At 41.7% G+C, this 20815-nt stretch overlaps 1 protein-coding gene across 15 annotated transcripts in view; it reads right to left on the reverse strand.

The window, feature by feature from the left end:
- LOC117245778 (pleckstrin homology domain-containing family A member 5-like) overlaps window positions 1-20815 on the reverse strand; it is a 623723-nt gene that overhangs the window by 390054 nt on the left and 212854 nt on the right. The window contains exon 4 of one of the 15 annotated variants that reach the window (XM_078165320.1): window positions 2733-3175. The exons of the other annotated variants lie outside the window; for them this stretch is intronic. Coding sequence (XP_078021446.1) covers window positions 3172-3175 — 4 coding nt within the window. The 3' untranslated portion in view covers window positions 2733-3171. Of the gene's footprint in view, window positions 1-2732; window positions 3176-20815 lie in introns of those variants that run through there. 15 annotated transcript variants of the gene reach the window in all.

A 20815-nucleotide genomic window follows, 5' to 3' on the forward strand; every position in this document is an offset into this window, starting at 1 on the left:
CAGTAAATCCAAGCAGCAGGGTAGTGGCTTATGTAGATGCCAGGTGTTGACAATGAAGAAGAATGTGTACAATAAAAAAGAAGATGCTTGGTTCTGCTGCATCGATCTTAATGCTTGCAGTACTAAACCTGTGGAGCAGGCGACTCTTTTAAAGGGGTACATCTGATTTGTTGTAGGGTTGGTATGCAGTATTTATCCATAGTCAGTGAATCACCTACAGTACATACAGGTCAGCATGCCCCTAGTTTGGAGAAGCAGGCTGGAGTAAGACACGGAAGCTAATCAATATACAGTAACGTAATTTAGCCACCTAAAAAAGTCCCACCTAGAAAAATCAATATCAGTTTAGTTGTATGCTACATTGAGAGGATTTTCATCATTTAAACACCACATTGCACAATAACACAAACAAAATAACTGATCGAAGCAGCAGTAGACCAGCAGCTCCTGTGTTCAGCAGTGTTAAATCACTGTTTTTCTCAGTGGAGTCTGGCTTTGAAGAGAACAGTGAATTGTCTTTATTTTCCTGTTGGAAATCATTGTCTGACTGCAAGGTACAGTGGTGAAAATATTCTAAATATAGTGTATACTTAAACTGATATTGATTGATTTGGGTGGCTAAAGCGTCAGACTGTGTCACAACTACAGACTGAGATTTTAGCAATCTTGTAAATTTAGTGCAAGCTACACTGTGCTACGTGGATCTAATAAACTTGGGTACAACATCAAGGTTTGATGTATGCAGACTGTATGATGGCAGCCACTACTGAATTGCAGGCTACGGCGAACGGTGCAATAGTTTCCCACATTGAGTGCGCAAGGATACTGCACGGGTTATTACTTCTCCAACTATGAAGCACAACATAGAGGTTACATTATAAAATAACCTCAAGTTTTGTGGGCACTATATACTGCGGTGTATCTGTGTGTGTGTGTTTGCTGGCAGCAGGGTTACTCACCTGGCAGCTGCAACTCCGCCGCTATTTCCTTCCATCATTTGTCTTTCTTTACGTGATCATAGTAAGAGCTGGAGGACACATTATACAGGCAAGGCTTCTGCTGCCACAACCCACAAGGTTTTCCTCACTGCTAAGATCCCAAACATTTCTTTTAGAGCATTGTGCCTCCATGGTGAGCTGCTATCCGTCTGTTTGTTTGGGTTTAGCGCCAGTGCGTCATTTCATGCTGCATTTCTATTGGATAGTTAGTAGATGTAGGTGGTAACAGCAGTTACACAGTGAGATGGTCATTCCAACTTTCTGACACTGTCAGAATTTTATCCCAGGCTGTCTTTGATCGCAAGACCATGACAACAGCCATCCTTGAACCCCCCCCACTGTGCGATGTAGGACCACCATTTTAGAGCAATGACCAAAAATACTGTATCGCCATGGTTCTTTTAGGCTGGTCAATTTTCATCTGGGACAGCCCAAAATCGCACAGTGTCTGCTTCTTCAGACTGGGGGCATGCCAACTGACATCTCCTGTATGTAGTATACTGTAGGGATGCACAGTATTGGGTTTTTTGACACTACATAACAACTTATTTGGCCGATAAGCAATACCGGTATATCGATATATATCCACTTCTTTCCCCATCTAATTTTAGTGATCATCAAGTTTCTTCTGTAGTTGAACATCATATTATTATTTATTGTGACGTCCTAGCAGCAGATGGAGACATGAAATACATTACTTTTCAGTGTATGGAATATTCATTCATTGTGCAAAAAGCATATTGGCTGATACCACTCATGTGCCGACATTATCATGCATCCCTAGTATACTGTCTATGGATAAGTACCCCACACAACCCACTTCAAAAAATATGAACTATCCTTTAAATGCCTATGGTGGCCAAACCATTTCCTGCAAAACAGTGCATACTCTAAGAGTACCTTTTCCTTGAATATTTTGCTTGCATTATGCTCAACCCACACTACAGGATAACTTAACACCACCTGCAAATCTATTGTTTCAGCAGTGGCATCACAGTGTAGGCCTACTCCAGGGTGTGTCAGTACACTGTGACATCACTGCTGGGTGTGAGCTCAGTGACACACTATTTCTCAGTCTGATTACTCTTCAGAAGTAGTCAGACTCTGACAGTTATTGAGCTTGCACACAGAAGAAGGCATTAGCTTGTTATTTGTTGGTGTTAGAATGCAGAGCAATGACTGATGTTCAGTTTATATGTAGAAGTGCACATGCTTTCTAAATGGAAACATGTAAGGAGAGTGTGTATGGATAGAAAGTGAGGAGAAGAAGAGGAGATGTGGGATCTGTATCTGCTGAGAGAAGGAGACAAACAGAGAGGGCACTGTGCTGAGGCTGGCACAAGCACTCCTACTTCAGGGCTGTTGTTGTCATGGTTACCCATCTCCACACATACTTTATACACATACTATATTTGTACACACACATACCTACATGCCTCAAGCACACATGGATGGACCCGCATGTACACACACACACACACACACACACACACACACACAGTGATAAATAAAGAAAAACAGAGTGGTATATGCTCCAGTGATGGAGGGAGTGTGAAGAAAAAGACTGCCAGGGCGAATCCACTGGCTTATCCATCTCCTCATTCGTCCATCAAGCCTTCCCCCCCGTCAGCCCCATCAAATCTGAGACAATCCAAAAACATTAAACAAGGACACACACACACACACACACACACACACACACACACACACAATCTGTCCAAGAGAGTGTAAGTGATGGGGAACCTTGAGATGTGACAGTTGAGATGCAGCGTGACATTCAGAAGGCTTAGACCAACAGACAGAGATGGATTATGTCACAGAGAGGGGAGGGGAGTTGACGGGCAGCTCGAGTTCACGAATAAAGCAATAAATAAATGGGGAGGAATATCCCTTTAGTTACAGCTAGGCCGAGGCTGCAAGCTTCAAACAAATACACACACACAGAGTACTGTAGCAGCACACTGCCACACACCCTTACACAAATGTGACCTCACTTTAAAAAAACAAAATACAAACAGCAGTTCTGCAACAAACAAAGCCACTATTTCTCCTCCCAGCATGCACCAGGTCTGAGCACCTAGGCAAAAAACCATTAGAGTCCAAGAACTCAACACAACCAGCCCCTGCTAGAAAACACATCAGGAAACAGGCAGATACATTCAAAGCAAATGTCTTACCTGGTGAGGAGGTGGGATGCAGTCATACAGTAGATGGACATGGAAAGAAAAGACAGAGAGAGAATCGGTTAGCTGCCATGTGTAGCATACTGATACTAAACTCAACATCAGTGGCAACTTGAAGCAGGTAACGATATAGTTTCAGCCTTTATCTGAAATTCAGGAAGGTGAAAAAAGAAGTAGGATCAACATGTAAACAATAAATGTCTTTACAAACTAGGATCCTCACCACAGGGTTGTATGCCTCTGCTAACCAGTCAAGTTTCTCTCACAGTTTACATCTGTGTATGTGAAAACACGGATGCTTCACACACATCTTCACCCTGGCAGCACAGAAGACCTATATAATCAGCACAGTTTGAAGGTGAAAACCCAAGATCAGTGTCACCAAGGCAGACCAAATGTCTCCCCCTCTGTTCCTGAGTTATGACATTAAGTTGAAAGTGTATTAGTGGATAGCCCTTGAGACGAACCATCTTGTTTCCAAGGGGGTCTAACACAAAACATACAATACATCACAATGGACACAAGCACAATATAAAAAAAAAACATACATGGTTCTCATTTACCGACCTACCCCCATGTCGTTCCCATACACACCACAATACCGACACTTACAAAAAGGGACGTTTATGCCACAAAACTCATGCAACCTCATGCATCAATATAATAGCAACAATAATAATAATACTAGTAGTAGAATGCCTCATAATACTGGAGGGCAGGAAGACATCCCCATTAGAAACATTAATATGGTGTTTTAAGAAAGGACAATAAGAAGTTCGTAAAGAGGCATAGTGATTTAACTGTTCTTATGCTGATGGGAAAATAATTCCAGTCAGAGAGAGCTTTGAATTTAAAGGCAAGTCTGCCAATTTCTTTGTTAGTTTTGGGAGCTAAGGAGTAGGGTTATTGAGTGTGTCTAGGTGAGTAGGGGGAAATATAGGGTGTTAGGTATTGTTTTAGAAGAATAATAATTAAAATGGATACATTTGAAAATGCCCTGAAGCCAGTGGTACTGTCTTTGAGCATTAAGTGGTAACCAGTTCAAAGTTTTATACACTGAGCAGTGATGAGTTAAGTAGGGACACTTTAAAACAAATCTATAGAGGCTATTGTGAATGACATTGAGAGGTTAAAGATATGTTTCATAGGTATCCTGGTAAACAATATCAGCATAACCCAATATCTGCAGTGACAACTGTGTTGAAAATTAAAGCATTTTTTAGAACAATAGAGTAAAGATAGACTGCAGCTTAATTTGTTTAAAATTCAAATTCAAAGTGATTCGTAAGATAATGTGTTCACAGAAAGTAGATGGATGCAAGGTCACAGTGACCTTTTACCACTAAAATCTAATCAGTTTATTCTTGAGTCCAAGTGGATATTTGTGCCAGACTTGAAGAAATTCCCTCAGATTTTGAAATGAGGTTGGATGGGGTACTTATCCATAATTAGTATACTACCTACAGTAGGTGTCAGTTGGTATGTCCCCAGTTCAGGGAAACAGGCAGGTGTCCGACATGGAAGCTAAGTGATCTACTGCTGTGGAGGATCAGCAAAGTGTTTTTTAAGCCACCTAAAACAAGTCCCACCTAAAAAATATCAGTTGCACATTATGGGCCGGATCTACTAAAGTTTTGCGTGTATAAAAACGTGTGCAAACTCATTGCACGCGAAAAAAAATGTACAAACTGTTTTACTAACAGTGCGCACAAAAGGCCAAAACACACCGGCGGCGTACGACGCGCGTCAAAACAGCCGCCCCCATTATTTTCTATTTACAAACCCACACCGGCGGCGGCTCGACGCGCGTCAATGTGCCGCGCTGCGGCACTTGACACTATTGTCCTATTTTTCCAGCGTCACCGCCCTTGAAAAAGCGCTATTTGGTACTTCCCAGCCTAGCGGACTGGAGTGTGCAATAGAAATCCGGTTGACGCCCCGCAGCGTGACGCTTTTTGTGTGTGTTGGAGGCGGCACTTGACTCGCGTCAATGACGTCGCTGTCAAATGACGCCGCCGGTGTGTTTTGGCCTTAAGGGTTGTGTCTTTCAAAGGTGCAAAATAGCGCGTCTGCATCCAGTTAGTACGTTTGCAGCCCTTTGCAATGAATATGCAATATGGGGTGTTTACACGCAATTGTGCATGTGCTGGGAGGAGAAAATGTAAATATATTAATTTAGCACAAGCAAAGTGATTTATCAAACCTGAAAGCATTTTTGCTCATAGAAACTGCGTCTATTAACATGTGTCAAAGGGAGGTGCAAACGGTTTGTATGCGTAATTGTGCACACATGACTGCGGTTATTGTTGCGAGAAGGAGACATTGAAACAATGAAAGAAGACGCAGAGAACACATTTTTCACCCTGGTGCGAACATTTTTTGGAATGAATGAGGAAACAATCACTCTGATGGGCGGTCTGACAGACCGTATGGGTTTTTATAATGCAAATAACTCTGTTTAGATAAAACCTACAAGCTTCTCTTCCTATGTCTTTTCCTAAAAATGTGTCTTGTATGTTTTCTGAAGCCATAAGTTACAAAAATGAAACACACTAGACTTCTGAGCATTTATACCTCCGACCACGGCAGTGACCGCTGCTGAAAATTATACATTTTGATACATAAAGGTAGGCTATACATATTGCAAAACTCTGTAAAAGTACACCAAAGCATACATTTTCGTTTCCAAATATTTATTTGAAAACAAAACCATTCACACGGTCAATAAAAAACACATTTTGTTAATAATAAAAAACGAATGTAATCTCAACAGTGACCGCGCCAGCTGGCGGGACTGCGGCTGAACCGCTTCCAATGTTCATTCATTCATTCATTCATTCATTCAATCGCGTGTTCAATGTGCCAAACTGTGGTCCCAGCGTGCATGCGCAGCTCGCGCTGCCAATGGTGCTCACAGTATGAATGGGAAGTGGACAAAAATGTGAATATAAACAGTAGAAATGTGGGAAAAATGCAAAAACGGCATCGTGGCTGTCTGCACATGACCAAGATGAAAGCCTATGTGCAAGTTCAGAGAAGTAGGTCAAAGCAGTGAGGAGGAAAATGGATGATGACGGACGGATGGACTGATGGAGGGACAGAGGTTTCTCCATTTAAGGAGAAGGATAGGATGAGACATTGGAGAGGTTGTCATTCCTATTCTATAGTCTGTAATATTTTTTTTATTTTATCATAACTTCTCGGAAATGACTCAAAAATGCATTTTTTGTGTGCTTCTGAGCACTTAATTTGTGTTGTTGTGTGACTGTGGTGTTTAAAAGGGTTAGATCGGGTGCACATAATAGCACAAACTGGCTAACAGATCAAAGCAGTGGAAGACCAGCAGCTCCTGTGTTCATCTAGCTAAATTACTGTTTTTGTTAATGGTGTCTGGTGGCTTTGACAAGGGCATAGATGGGGAACTACAGCCGTTAACAGCTTCCTTGGTATAACAGGCTGTCTGACGGAAAGGAAAAGTCGTGAAAATACTCTCAATAAAGCATATACCCTAACTGATAGAGATTTTTTTTGGTGGGACTTTTTTTAGGTGGCTTAAATATTTTGTTGTTGACCCCCATCCACAGCAGTACATTGCTTAGCTTCCATGTCAGACGCCAGCGTGCTTCTTCAAACTGGGGGCATGCCGAGTGACATCTACTGTATGTTATACACTGACTATGGATAAGTGTCTTATACAACTACACTTCAAAAAAAAATTGAACTGTCCCTTTAACTAAGTGTCATGTTCACTAGGGTTAGCGCATCGATAACATGCAAATTAACATCAAATTACTTCTGTTAAAGCAACACAATGGAGGATTGCGCTTTTTACCTCACAGGGTCCCCCTACAGATGAAAAATGGTATTGTCTGTTACAACTGTTGCAAAAATCTTTCTGTGCGTGCATTTGTTGACAAGCCAACAATACCGGTGAACTTCCTGAAGCTGGCTGTGTAATGCGTGATCATCATGTCTTCAGAACAGGTAAAGTAGCCTTATCACATTTTGTACATACATGATTAGGCCGACTGCTTTATTCATTTATTCATTTTCGAAAATGAGCTGCTCTCTGCATGTCAGGGCTGACCTCCCCCTCACAGCGTGCGCACACGCACGTGCACATACACACACACACAAACTCAACAGAGTGAAGTTAGACAACAGAGAGGCCGCTGTGCAAATGAAGGGAATATAACTTCAAGATTACTCTAGCTGGCGACAACTACGCTTGTTACTGTAAGTAAGTGCGATAAAACCTCTGCCAGCCAAGCCAATACTTTATCAATACACGTGATCAGCATGTAGAGAGCCATATTTCAAATTTATAATGTTGCTACCTGAGGCAGCTGACCTGCAGACAGTGAGTCTTCTAAGTAGAGGGTAACAGCAGTAACAGCACCAGGTCATCATCAGTCGGGTATCCCTCCTCCTCTTTCAGCTCTCGCCAGCGTGTGAAAGCAGGGCCAATATTAATCCTTGTTCGAGCTCTTGTTTTATCGCTCTCCTGTTTTCTTTTCTTTGTCTCCTCGGACAACACCTTCACATTCTCCTTTTCTTTGTTGCTTCAGCCATGACAACCACGTCTAACTTTGTTCACCTAAGTTCGGCTACACTACTCTAAAGAGAGGGGGGATATGACGTATGCCGTAAAGCAGCCAAATTTTGTAGTCCTTTTTTTGTCCAGGTTCCTACCCGAACCCCGAAACTGCATAGTGCCAGTGCAAGCGAAACAGATGCTCTCAAGCAATGACAGAGGTGTCATCCAACCTATTGTGAGTTGATGTACCATCACAAGGATCTTGGATATATATTTTGAGGTCTCAAAAACTCCATTGTGTTGCTTTGAACTAAAGATCATTATTGTGGAGGACATGATGATCAAGTTCCCCAATTTTATTCCTATATTTAAGCAATCCACCCTGTCAAACAAGCCCCTGCAGCTCAGCATTCAGCAGCTGTCCGTCACTGCCCATCATCTAGGCTGATGGGGATTTCTCTTTGACACCCCCCTGACATCGGTTAGCCAGATACAGTTCTGTCTGTCTGAACTGTCCACATTTAGATATTAACGCTCACTTGAAAAGATGAAATATTTTGACACAGGAAAGAAACCAAAAAATTTAGAACAGAATATAGTGCCGGAAGACTCTCAGGCATTCTGTACTGCTTTCAAATCTTTAGTCTCCCATAGATTAACTTGTCTTATTTTATGTTGTCTGCTGAGTCAACACACATTTTACTATGTATAAATGAGGGAGCATGTTCTGCAGTGAGGTTTAAATGGTTCTGGATGTACAGAGTAGAAGCTGCTTAGACACACCAACATACTGAGGATGAATTCTACCTTAATGTTCTTCATTTAAATATGAAGTTAACAGAGTGCTGAAAAAAAGTCTTTTGGGGACATAGTTTGGTTCATTTACATCAAATTCAGCTTCTTACAAACATGGAACTTTTCTTTAGGCCTTAAATGCAAGGCTTATTTTATATTTTCTCTTGTTGTTACTTTACCATCAGGACCCTTTGATTTAACCTGGAATCCAGCTAAATGCTTTTTTTCCTGTTGGTTCAGAAATCAAATTAAATTCACATTTATAAAAATTCAATCCACCACCCAAGAATCTGTAAACAATCAAATTTGTGTATACAAGAAAAGCACTGTGATTTCATTAAATAATTATGTACTAATAGTTAATATTATCCTCCAAATAAGCTTTAAATATTCTTAAAGAATCCCAGAGAATAGATGCCTGCAGCAGCTGCAGCTTTGCACTGCTCCTTTCCTTCTCTGCGCTCTTGGCACAAGGCATGTGCAGGACCAAACAGTGTTTCAAATTTATTTAAATGAATCAGAGCTGCGGTGTGGGAGATCTAAACATTATTTCGTGTTGAGTTTTGGTTTTTAAAAACCAGACTAGCTTACTTGTTGTTAAACTTAATAGTGAGTTATTGCCTCAATTACACTGGCTGTATTGAATGTTTTAATGGTAGTTTGATTTCAAAACAGTTATAAACAATACCAAGGCTTAGGGCAAACAATATCGTAACCTGACTGTCCATGAAGGCAGGTCCCAGGGAGATATGATGCTGCTCTGCAGGGTGCTCAATTTAAGTGCGGGACGTTGATGAGGAAGGGGCAGGTAGAATTATACCTCTGTTGCAGTTGTCAGGCTTTACAACACGCTTATAATGGATAATTAATGCCATGGGCAAAATCTAAAAACTAAAATAGTAAATTAGAATAAAAATAGAGAAGAAATGCCTTGCAAAAAAGAGCACTGACCCAGTCAGAGGACAAAGGGGCAGGTGCCTGAGCACGGATTATCTATGCATGTGCCTGTATATGTGTAAAGGTGTCAGAAGATCATGCTGTCCCTGTACTTTGTATTCATATGCCCTAGGAAACTGTCAGCTCTACATGTACTATACATGGCAGTTAAAGCCCCTCTAACTGTGAACTTCCAGTGAGCCTTTTCAGCAGCACTCAGACTGAGGAGCAGTAGAGCTTTGTTTCCCTCTTGTGGCCACAAACTAACATAACTGCTACAGATACAGATATAAACAATCATTTGTCCAGGAGTTCCCAAATATCTTACTGCACACCTGAGCCTTGTCATAGATACAGTCATCACAGACCACCATCCGAGCCAGGATTCTGTCAGCACTGCAGGGGCAGATGGTCAAACCATTCTTTAACTGTGTTCAGATCAATAAAATAGGCTCAAAATAAAATTCATTATTTCCTTTCACTGTGGGAGCATTTCCTCTCTTGTTCCTCTTACAGTCTGTGGAGTCCAGTCGAGGAAACACTAATTCGGGCATTCAGACTGGTTCAGACTTGTTCTGATAGGGTTATGTAAATATAGTGTCAGAACTTGGAAAACAGCTGAAGGTGAACAGGAGGGTGGTAAAACAGCACAAGTGCCGACAGCAACCGACAACACGAGGGAAGACAACTCAGGGTGAAGAATAACAGAGCAGAAAAGAACAGAGAAGGTCCAATGAATAAAAACAGGATGAAGAGGAGTGTTTGATGTGTTGCTGCAGGGGAGCTGTTCATAGTGGCAGGGCAGTCCTACATCACAGAGAACTAACTCAGCAGGACCCCCCGATGATGTCATCAGTTATCTCAGCTTGGTCTGAGGGACTTCAAATATATATTCAGAGTGCTTGGGCATTTACCAGGCAGTGGAAGACTGAATAATGATATTATTATAATAACTTGTGGGTAATGTAGGAAACAGTAAAGTATTTAAAGCTTGACCCATACTAAGGACCAAAGTAAGGATATCTATATCTCTGCTGCTTAATTTTGATTATTCTGTTTTTTGTACATCCAGGAAATTCCCTTAAGGTATAGAGGAGATATAAGGAGATCTCGCACTCACAAGAATGAGACCAACTTACGGTCACAGCAACCTTCACCTTTCAACACCAAAATCAAATCAATCAGACTGAAGAGCAGTAGAGTTCATCCTTAAATGCAGGTGGACATTTGTGCCAAATCTTAAGAACTTCCCTTAAGGTATTCTTGAGATAAAGAGTTCATGAGAAAGGGATGACCCAGGTCACAGTGACCCTGACCTTTTACCAAAAAATTCTAATCAGTTCGGGATGGACACAAAGACATGCAGATGAATAACAGACATTTGGACGTACGGATGGTAAATGGTAAATTGACCTGAATTTGTATAGCGCCTTTCTAGTCATCCAACCATTCAAAGCGCTTTTTACACTACAAGTCACATTCACCCATTCGCACACACATTCATACACTGATAGCCATGGATACCATACAAGGTGCCACCTGCTCAGTTTTTAACACACTCACACACCGATGGAAGCATTATTTTTTACAAACTTGTCACATTCCCAAGTCACTTGTGAATGTGCCAAGTTTGAACCCACAAACCACTTTTGGTTTGCGGGTACCAGTTGGCAAACACTGGGTTAGAGGTAACCTGTTTCCCCTTGCTTCCAGTGTTTATGCTAACCTAGGCTCAGGTTGCTATTCATAGGTTTCAGTCACTTGACTTTTTTGTTGCGTCCGTCATCTTTAGGACCTGACATTCCCCCCACTGGTTCCGCCTCAGTGCAATCTCCGCGAAAAGATGGCTAGTTCGTGATCATAGGAAGGGTAAGTAGTTGTTTGTTACTATTGATTGTTAGCAAGATCCTTGTTTAACATGAGGTTAGTACCACATAAAGCTAGCTAATGTCAGCTCAGGTTAGCTTTTTTAACCAGTTGGCTAACCAAGTTATGTTAGCTAGCTTGTGTTACCCTGCTTTCATGTGCATGTCAGATCGATCGGATGGTAGCTAGCTAGTTTCCTCTTGCACTTGCTGAAATTGTTTTGATTGTTGATTCCTGATTCTACCTACTTTTGGGAAGCTTGTATATCCAATAAACCTGACACCACATGAAAGCACTGACTGTCAACCGGCAACACATTTGTTAGCTAGCTGCCAAGCTAAAAAGTGTGCCTATTTAGCTAATATATTTGTATTAATCAGCTTCCATTTGTGAGCTAACCTATAATTCGCTACTGGTGTTTCTACTTGCAGGTGCAGCATTCACAGAGCCTCAATGTGACCCCAACACACCCCTGGATTACAGTGAAGGAGGACAGGGTGGTCTGTGTACTTTGCGGCCATTCGTTTTTTGTTTTGATGTTGGTAAACAAAAAATGGAAAACGAGCCTTTATCTGATTTTCTATTATGTGTTTATTAAATACAAGTCGGGAAATAAAATATGACCATAATTCTTTTAATCAAGCTTGCTTTGCCTTGACCTGGAAAACATTCTTCTTCTTCTTCATTTGAAATGACAGACTAGACAACCGCGCATTGCTGCCCCCCTCAGTCTGTCTGTGAGTTTTATCCGTGATGGAGTTATGTATGGAGCTCTATTTTTATTCAGAGAGTGGTATATCATATATACAGTACAGGCCAAAAGTTTGGACACACCTTCTCATTCAATGCGTTTTCTTTATTTTCATACTATTTACATTGTAGATTCTCACTGAAGGCATCAAAACTATGAATGAACACATGTGGAGTTATGTACTTAACAAAAAAAGGTGAAATAACTGAAAACATGTTTTATATTCTAGTTTCTTCAAAATAGCCACCCTTTGCTCTGATTACTGCTTTGCACACTCTTGGCATTCTCTCCATGAGCTTCAAGAGGTAGTCACCTGAAATGGTTTTCCAACAGTCTTGAAGGAGTTCCCAGAGGTGTTTAGCACTTGTTGGTCCCTTTGCCTTCACTCTGCGGTCCAGCTCACCCCAAACCATCTCGATTGGGTTCAGGTCCGGTGACTGTGGAGGCCAGGTCATCTGCCGCAGCACTCCATCACTCTCCTTCTTGGTCAAATAGCCCTTACACAGCCTGGAGGTGTGTTTGGGGTCATTGTCCTGTTGAAAAATAAATGATCGTCCAACTAAACGCAAACCGGATGGGATGGCATGTCGCTGCAGGATGCTGTGGTAGCCATGCTGGTTCAGTGTGCCTTCAATTTTGAATAAATCCCCAACAGTGTCACCAGTAAAACACCCCCACACCATCACACCTCCTCCTCCATGCTTCACAGTGGGAACCAGGCATGTGGAATCCATCCGTTCACCTTTTCTGCGTCTCACAAAGACACGGCGGTTGGAACCAAAGATCTCAAATTTGGACTCATCAGACCAAAGCACAGATTTCCACTGGTCTAATGTCCATTCCTTGTGTTTCTTGGCCCAAACATATCTCTTCTGCTTGTTGCCTCTCCTTAGCAGTGGTTTCCTAGCAGCTATTTGACCATGAAGGCCTGATTCGCGCAGTCTCCTCTTAACAGTTGTTCTAGAGATGGGTCTGCTGCTAGAACTCTGTGTGGCATCCATCTGGTCTCTGATCTGAGCTGCTGTTAACTTGCCATTTCTGAGGCTGGTGACTCGGATGAACTTATCCTCAGAAGCAGAGGTGACTCTTGGTCTTCCTTTCCTGGGTCGGTCCTCATGTGTGCCAGTTTCGTTGTAGCGCTTGATGGTTTTTGCGACTCCACTTGGGGACACATTTAAAGTTTTTGCAATTTTCCGGACTGACTGACCTTCATTTCTTAAAGTAATGATGGCCACTCGTTTTTCTTTAGTTAGCTGATTGGTTCTTGCCATAATATGAATTTTAACAGTTGTCCAATAGGGCTGTCGGCTATGTATTAACCTGACTTCTGCACAACACAACTGATGGTCCCAACCCCATTGATAAAGCAAGAAATTCCACTAATTAACCCTGATAAGGCACACCTGTGAAGTGGAAACCATTTCAGGTGACTACCTCTTGAAGCTCACATGGAGAGAATGCCAAGAGTGTGCAAAGCAGTAATCAGAGCAAAGGGTGGCTATTTTGAAGAAACTAGAATATAAAACATGTTTTCAGTTATTTCACCTTTTTTTGTTAAGTACATAACTCCACGTGTTCATTCATAGTTTTGATGCTTTCAGTGAGAATCTACAATGTAAATAGTCATGAAAATAAAGAAAACGCATTGAATGAGAAGGTGTGTCCAAACTTTTGGCCTGTACTGTATATATATATATATATATATATATATATATATATATATATATATATGTACACATATATATATGATATACCACTCTCTTGAATAAAGATAGAGCTCCATACATAACTCCATCATGGATAAAACTCACAGACAGACTGAGGGGGGCAGCAATGCGCCATTGTCTAGTCTGCCATTTCAAACGAAGAAGAAGAACGTTTTCCGGGTCAAGGCAAAGAAAGGTTGATTAAAAGAATTATGGTCGTATTTTATTTCCCGACTTGTCTTTAATAAACACATAATAGAAAATCAGATAAAGGCTCGTTTTCCGTTTTTCGATTTCCAATTTCCAAACGAGAAACGGGAGTCGACTCGTTTCCCGTTTTTTGTTTACCAACATCAAAACGAAAAACAAATGGCCGCAAAGTACACAGACCCGGGCGGCCCACTGCACCTGTAAAGCAGGCTCAGGAGAGGTGTGCTTTCATGCAGCACCTCTAATGTATTCTGTGTTGGCCGCTGTTGATATTAAAAATAAAAGGTTAATCCAGTCTTTTGTGATTTATTGTTATTGCAGCCCACCGCACAGCAGACAGAAGGCATGTTGACGATGTAATCTGCACTTGTCCTAAACCACGTCCTAAAGATGGCGCCGCGCATATACTATGACGTCACGTGTAACCTATGAATAAACCGACTGTAGCCCTGTGCGTAAAAAATGCAGCCCTGCAGCTGCCAATCAAATATGTGCAAACACTCATTTGTCATTCCTTTAACACAGGGCTGGTTTCAGTCTGAATCCCCACTAACCCCGTCCTACCTCCAACTCTGCACTAAACACAGACTGCTGATCTTCTCATCTCACTCTGAGAAAGACAGTGAAATTGAATATTTCCCAAACTGTGGAAGGATTCCTTTCAGAGGAAGATGACACTTTGCTGTACAGTAGGTAATGAGATTTCTAAACTACTCTACATGTCTGTCTGAGAAGTCTCAGACAACACTAATGAATAACTCTAATCTACAAGACACAGAGATGGATGACTGTCATATTCAAATAAAATAACTGAAGCTGTCCAGGTTTAGAATAATGAGAGGCCCAACATGATGATAATTCAGCATATAGACAATGACCTCCTCTTGAGACTCTCACTCACTAAGAGCCAGTGTGTAGTTAAGACCCAGCATTCCCTCCTGAGTTCTACTCACACTTAGGGGAAGAAACGTGTGCCTGAGAAGGAAAGGTCCAACATCCAGAGACAACCACCACTGATTCATGGAAACATTCAAACAGATGTACAGCTCAGCAGCAGTGCCAGACAGAAGCACAGAGGGTGGGAGAGAAAAGTTTGAACCCTGCCAAGTTATATTAGCACTAATGCTCCCTGACTTCTCTCAATGGTGTCACATGCCTGATCTTTACTGCAGAGGTACCATCTCTGTCTACTGGCCGGAAGGAGATTTTGATTTTGCTGATGATAGCAGACATACAGCATTCCACACAGAGGTGGGCTTATGCCCCACTAAGAATGGGGCTATGTTGCAGTTTTGCATTGGGAAGGGTCAAGCCTGGGTTCTCATTGTCACTATGGGTTTGACAAGACTTCAGGAAGTCACCGGCCTGGCCAAGAAATGGCTATGACAAGTAAATCCCTGCAAATCCACAAATATTTGTTTCCACATTTCTGTTTACAGATTATACAAATGAGTTCTAGGCATGGCAAGGCAGACTATCTTTTGTTTGTTTTGTTTTCCTGTTTTAAAGGGCCAGTGTGTAAAATGGGTTGAAAACAGTGACATCAGTGGTCAAATTCTAGATTGCAGGGCTCACTCGCTCACCCCTCCCGTCAGGTAAATGACGGTGGCCTCGTAGGACAAAAAGCCTTGCGCAGACACGAGTTTTTCAGGAGTAGGTCTATCTAGCGATGAGGCGAATATTTATTTAGAAATCTAAACCATGTTACGATATTGTAATGAATCACTCACGAGCAGGAGACCGGAGTAGCATTCGGGAAAAAGGCCCGTTTATTTGAGCACTCCAAAAACTCCGGTAACACTCTAGGGGGTAGCACGTAAAAGACGCCGTCCCAAACTCTGACTCTTCTAGTGTAACACACACATACTCACTTACAGTACCCAGCAGGGCAGCCCTCCCCCTCTCTGCTCCACCAATCTCCAGCCCACACACTGACTGACAGCTTACCACACTCACCACTGCCTAAATGTTCTGTTATAATGTCAGTGTTCTGTGAGTTAATGGCATGTTTGGGATTGAATGAGTATAGGTAGGGGGGCGGGGTGCGAGTGTGACGGGGATGAGGGCTGTGTGAGTGCGCTTGCTGGTGTGTGTATGAGCGAGCTGGAGGAGAGAGCAGCAGTGCACAGTTGGAGTTACAGCTAAGCTGTTGTTTGTTGGTTGTTTTACAGTAACCTGTACTGTTCAGTAATTTTAGCTGTACTGAATCCAATCAGCAGGGTACATAGGAGTAACGTTACTGCTATCCTATTGTCTGTTATTGACATAAGACTAAAATTTTCAGTACGTCCGGCGCTGTTATCTGCGGAGGGATACACCGGTGAGCAGCCACAGGCACAGACGTAGCCTGTAAACAAAACTCAGCTGTTTATTTAGCCTAGCAATATCTCCGGACTATAGTAGCTGCAATGGACATCTTTGAACGCAATTTTGAAGAGTTTCTTGTAGCGGACACAGATCCAGAGCCGTATGAGCCAGAGTACACAGATGAGGAACTCCATGTGTTGGATGCTGAGCGGGCGAGAAGAGAGACTGAATCCTCCACTCCTATTTTGCTGCACAGAATGGGATTTGGTGCTACCATCGTTGGGGAGATATATCATCAGGAGGAAAAGCGCCGCAGAGAGTGCATCACAAGGAGTGAAGTTGCGTCTTCTTTTCCTTGTAGATGACGGTTCGGGTTCATTCTCTCCTGTTGCATGGTAAGTGTGGTCCATTCGCAAACTTTATAACTAAAAAACCTTTTCACTACTCTCTATCGACGAACTACTAACACTCTCTGCTGTTTCCTCCTCCTTCTTCCTTTCTTCCGCTGTCTTCGTTGGTTTAGTTATACACGCGAAACGCATTCTCTGGCTGGCTGGATTATCAGCTCGGGCTGCCGTACATACATGGCGGCGCAAGATGGCAACCTCTCTAAAGCAAGGCCCTTGCTATGTACATATATATATATATATATTATATATATATATATATATATATATATATATATATATATATATATATATATATATATAAAAGCATAATTATAAGGCTACGAAAACCAAACAAATTTTATTTTATAGTGATTATACACATATATAAACATATTAATGGGTAGAATATTCAGATTCAGATTCAGATTTGACAATAAACCATGCCAAATATTACACACTGGCCCTTTAAGGAAAACATAGTAACACCCCTAAAAATCTTGTTTCTGCTGACCTCCAGTGGTTTAACATGCAACATGGTTGCAGTGATGTACAGGTGTGCTCCAGCACCCCATGACATAACTGTTGGCTATGATTAAAGATGCAATGTGGCATGCGAAAAGAAAAGAAAAGAAAAGAAGAGAAGAAAATAACTTATTTCATAAAGGGACTTCACAGCAAAGTAAGGACAAAGAAAGATAAGCAAACAGATGAATGAAAGAGAGAGAAAGAATTAAGTAACAAAAGTCTCTAAAAAGGCAAATACAGCAAGAGAGCCAGGCATGGGAGTGTACAGGCTGTAGAGAGGGCTCAACATCACAGAGAAGAGGCTGGTGGAACGGGGGAAGGGTGTGATGTGAGAAGGAGCCCCCTCCTCCCCCTATGAGTGTGTGATGTGTTGCAGCCAAGTGTGCAGCCTTTATTATGGGCCTGTAATTATAAGGAGACAAGAGTGGAAAAGTGCCTAATACTCCTGGCTGCGTTCCGGGAGAGCGCTGGGATGAAAGCCCACCCAGACACACTGCATGCATGCACCCAGCACCGGCAGCACTGACAGCAGCCTGCTGCTCCACCCGAACCTCCCCTGATGGCTGCGATTAGTATGAGGAGGAGGAGAAGCTGTACAGAGGATGAGAGGATATGAGAGGAGGGTGAGATAGAGTGAGAAAAACCGATAGGAGAGAGGGAGGTTCAAAACAGAGAGTCAAAGAGATTTGATTTCTGGGGGAATTTAAGACCAAAACTTCTCCCCACTTTTTCTAGTGATAAAACAGTGCAGACACAGAGCATCATGAATTAACCACATGCACTCTAAAACATAATTTAGGAAACCTTTTACATTACTCCATTATATGCTCTGTTGCAAAATAAAAATATAATTCAGTCAGGACCATTTTAGTCAAAGAAAAAATTATTTCCATTTGCAGTATTATATTTGGGGGTATGGGACCTCTCTGCCTTTCCTCGGGACTATGCAGAAAGCCTAAGGTGGAGAAAGCACACCTTTATGCCCTTCCATGTGCCTACGTAGAAAGCCTTAAAGCAGAGAGAGCACACCTCTCTGCCCTTCCACATGCATACACCGAAAGCCTGAGGCAGAGAGAGCAAACCCCCTTGCCCTTCCATGGGCCTACATGGAAAGCAAGGAGAGCAGCAGCAAAGACCCCCCGGGAACAGAACAGAGCAAGCATCAATGAAAAACAGAAATGACGCTGAAAGGTCAGACACAACATGAAAAGGAGGAGCTGGGGTGGAGGTGGATTGGAAAGCGGCTTGCAGAGGAAGAAGCAACAGTAGGCAGGCCAAAGCAGTTTAAATAGGGTGCCCTGAATGAGATTTGCCAATTAGTTGCATACAAAGAAACAATGTGATCTATCAGTTGACTCCCTTTCATCAATCAGCTGATCCGTCAGTTGACTGGGCTGCTTGAGATCAGCTGATATAGATGGAATGTAAGCTAAGCTTGACAGCATGTCCTGCCTGAACTAAAGTTATGCTCAGCTTAGTTATTTTGTTCAACTTGACACTAAAAACATACTGGAAATTACTAGAACAAACAAATGTAACTCATTTTGACTATAATGTATTTGTTCATTTATCAAAATTCATATATATATAAATCAGCATATAAAGCAAAATCTCAAACTGAGATGTATACCATGTGCCTTTAAAAATAAAATATTAAAAAAAAAAAAAAAAAAGAAAGTGAAACAACCAAAACAGTTGCATGCAAAAGTTTGGGCACACCTGGTCATAATTTCGTTGACTATGAATAGCTAAACAAGTAAAAGATGACCAAATCACCACAGTTTTAAGTTGGGCACCAAAGATTAGTGTCAATTCAGTATCTGACTAAATAGCTCCCCTTCTCTTTCCTCCACCCTTGCCGGCTTGGAGGCATTAAAAAAGAAAAAAGAAAAAGATCCAGGTAATACTTGAAACTGGAAAAGTGAGAGTGGCCATTTCATGTTTGCGTCATCATCAGGAGTGGCTAGTCAGCAACAACAACAACCAACAACATCTCCGCAAACACCTAAAACACACACACACACAAGCAAAGTTATCAGTCCCATTTCATGTTGTTCTGTGTGTTGTTCTTTCCTTTCCTTATTCCTTCCTCTCCTTCCTCTGTCTCTCCCTCTCCTTGCCTCCTTTACTCTCCACTGGTCAGCTCTAGTCATGCATGACATCAGACAACCTCAGTTTACAGCTCTCCTTCACTACTGAATGTAAAACAGGCTGTTAAGACTTTATTTATTTATTGGGGTCTGCAAAATCATTTCACACACACACACACACACACACACACACACACACACTCTCCTTTCCTTTCCTTTCCTTTCCTTTCCTTTCCTTCTTCTCTTCCTTTATCCTTTCAGGTTTTCTCATAGAGTTAATATGCAATCCATGGCCTTCATCTCTCTACTTTGTGTATTTCATATAATTTAGTCCCACACACACCCCACACATACAGTATGTTAATGTCTTCTGGCCCTGAGGCTGTTATTAAGTGTGTGTTGTAACAGTGTAAGACCACACACACCAGCAGACAGGACTCTTTACTAGTGTTTTAGCTGTAAACACAGGGGAGTTCATATATTTGTTTAGACTGTGTTTAACTGTCTAGTAGGATTTTTGGTCCTACTGAATGCTTTAATTTGAACTACATGGTTCTCAGAAGGTATTTTGAAAACTGATTTGAGTAGGTCATTTTGACAAAAAAATATTCATGATGCACAAAAAACATTTTTGGGATGGTAGCTAAGAAAGGTGGTAAGCAACCATAGCCATTAGTCAGGAGGCAGTTACAGTTCAGGGAAGCTCAAATATTATTGTCCATTATTACACAGAATGTAGAAGAGTAATGTAGGGGTGGTAAGATTTTAATTTCCCTGGTTGTATTGCTAACAGTCTGGATAAGAGCTTGTGCCAAGCCCAGCAGGCAGCAGATGAGCTATTTACTGCAGCTACTTGGAAACTGTTGGTGGAGAAGTGAATGAGAAATGCTGTGTGCACCCTCAGCAGCAACTGTCCAGGTGCCCTCAGGGCAATAGAGGAACCTAATGCTGAATTCGCTTTTTTAATGAAGAGATGGAACAGTGGTGTGCGTCAGGGTTCTAAATGCATTTTTATGATTTGTATGTGTTCACAATAACACATTGCTTTACAGCCTTTTTTACCTTTCAGCTGTGCGTTTACACATGCATGATGGTTAACAGCGATGGGGGGGGGGGGTCAATCACAATATTTTTGTGCCAAGTATCGATTTTTGTACTATATAAATTATTAATATGACAAATACAAATTAAACTTCAGGTTGCCTATTAGAATAATATAATCAATTGCTTTTTCAGTCCACTAGATCCATTTTGCTGCAAAAAAATGGCTGAAGTGAGATGAACAGACAGAAAACTTTATCTGAAAAGTGAATTGAAGATTCGAAGGAGGAACCAATACAGATTAGATTCTGCTGTCAGACAGCCTGAAAGAATTGAGCTGGTTAGAGAAATCTCTCCTTTCTTAGAGGGAACTTTCTCTTGATAAAAGAATGCCAGACAAAAAACCTTCCCTGTACTTAAGAGTGGTGGTTTATGTGTAACATTAAGTGCTGATGTGTAAAGGAGTGTTTTACTCTCCCTC

Source organism: Epinephelus lanceolatus, chromosome 23 (genome assembly GCF_041903045.1).
Source record: "Epinephelus lanceolatus isolate andai-2023 chromosome 23, ASM4190304v1, whole genome shotgun sequence".
NCBI lineage: Eukaryota > Metazoa > Chordata > Actinopteri > Perciformes > Serranidae > Epinephelus > Epinephelus lanceolatus.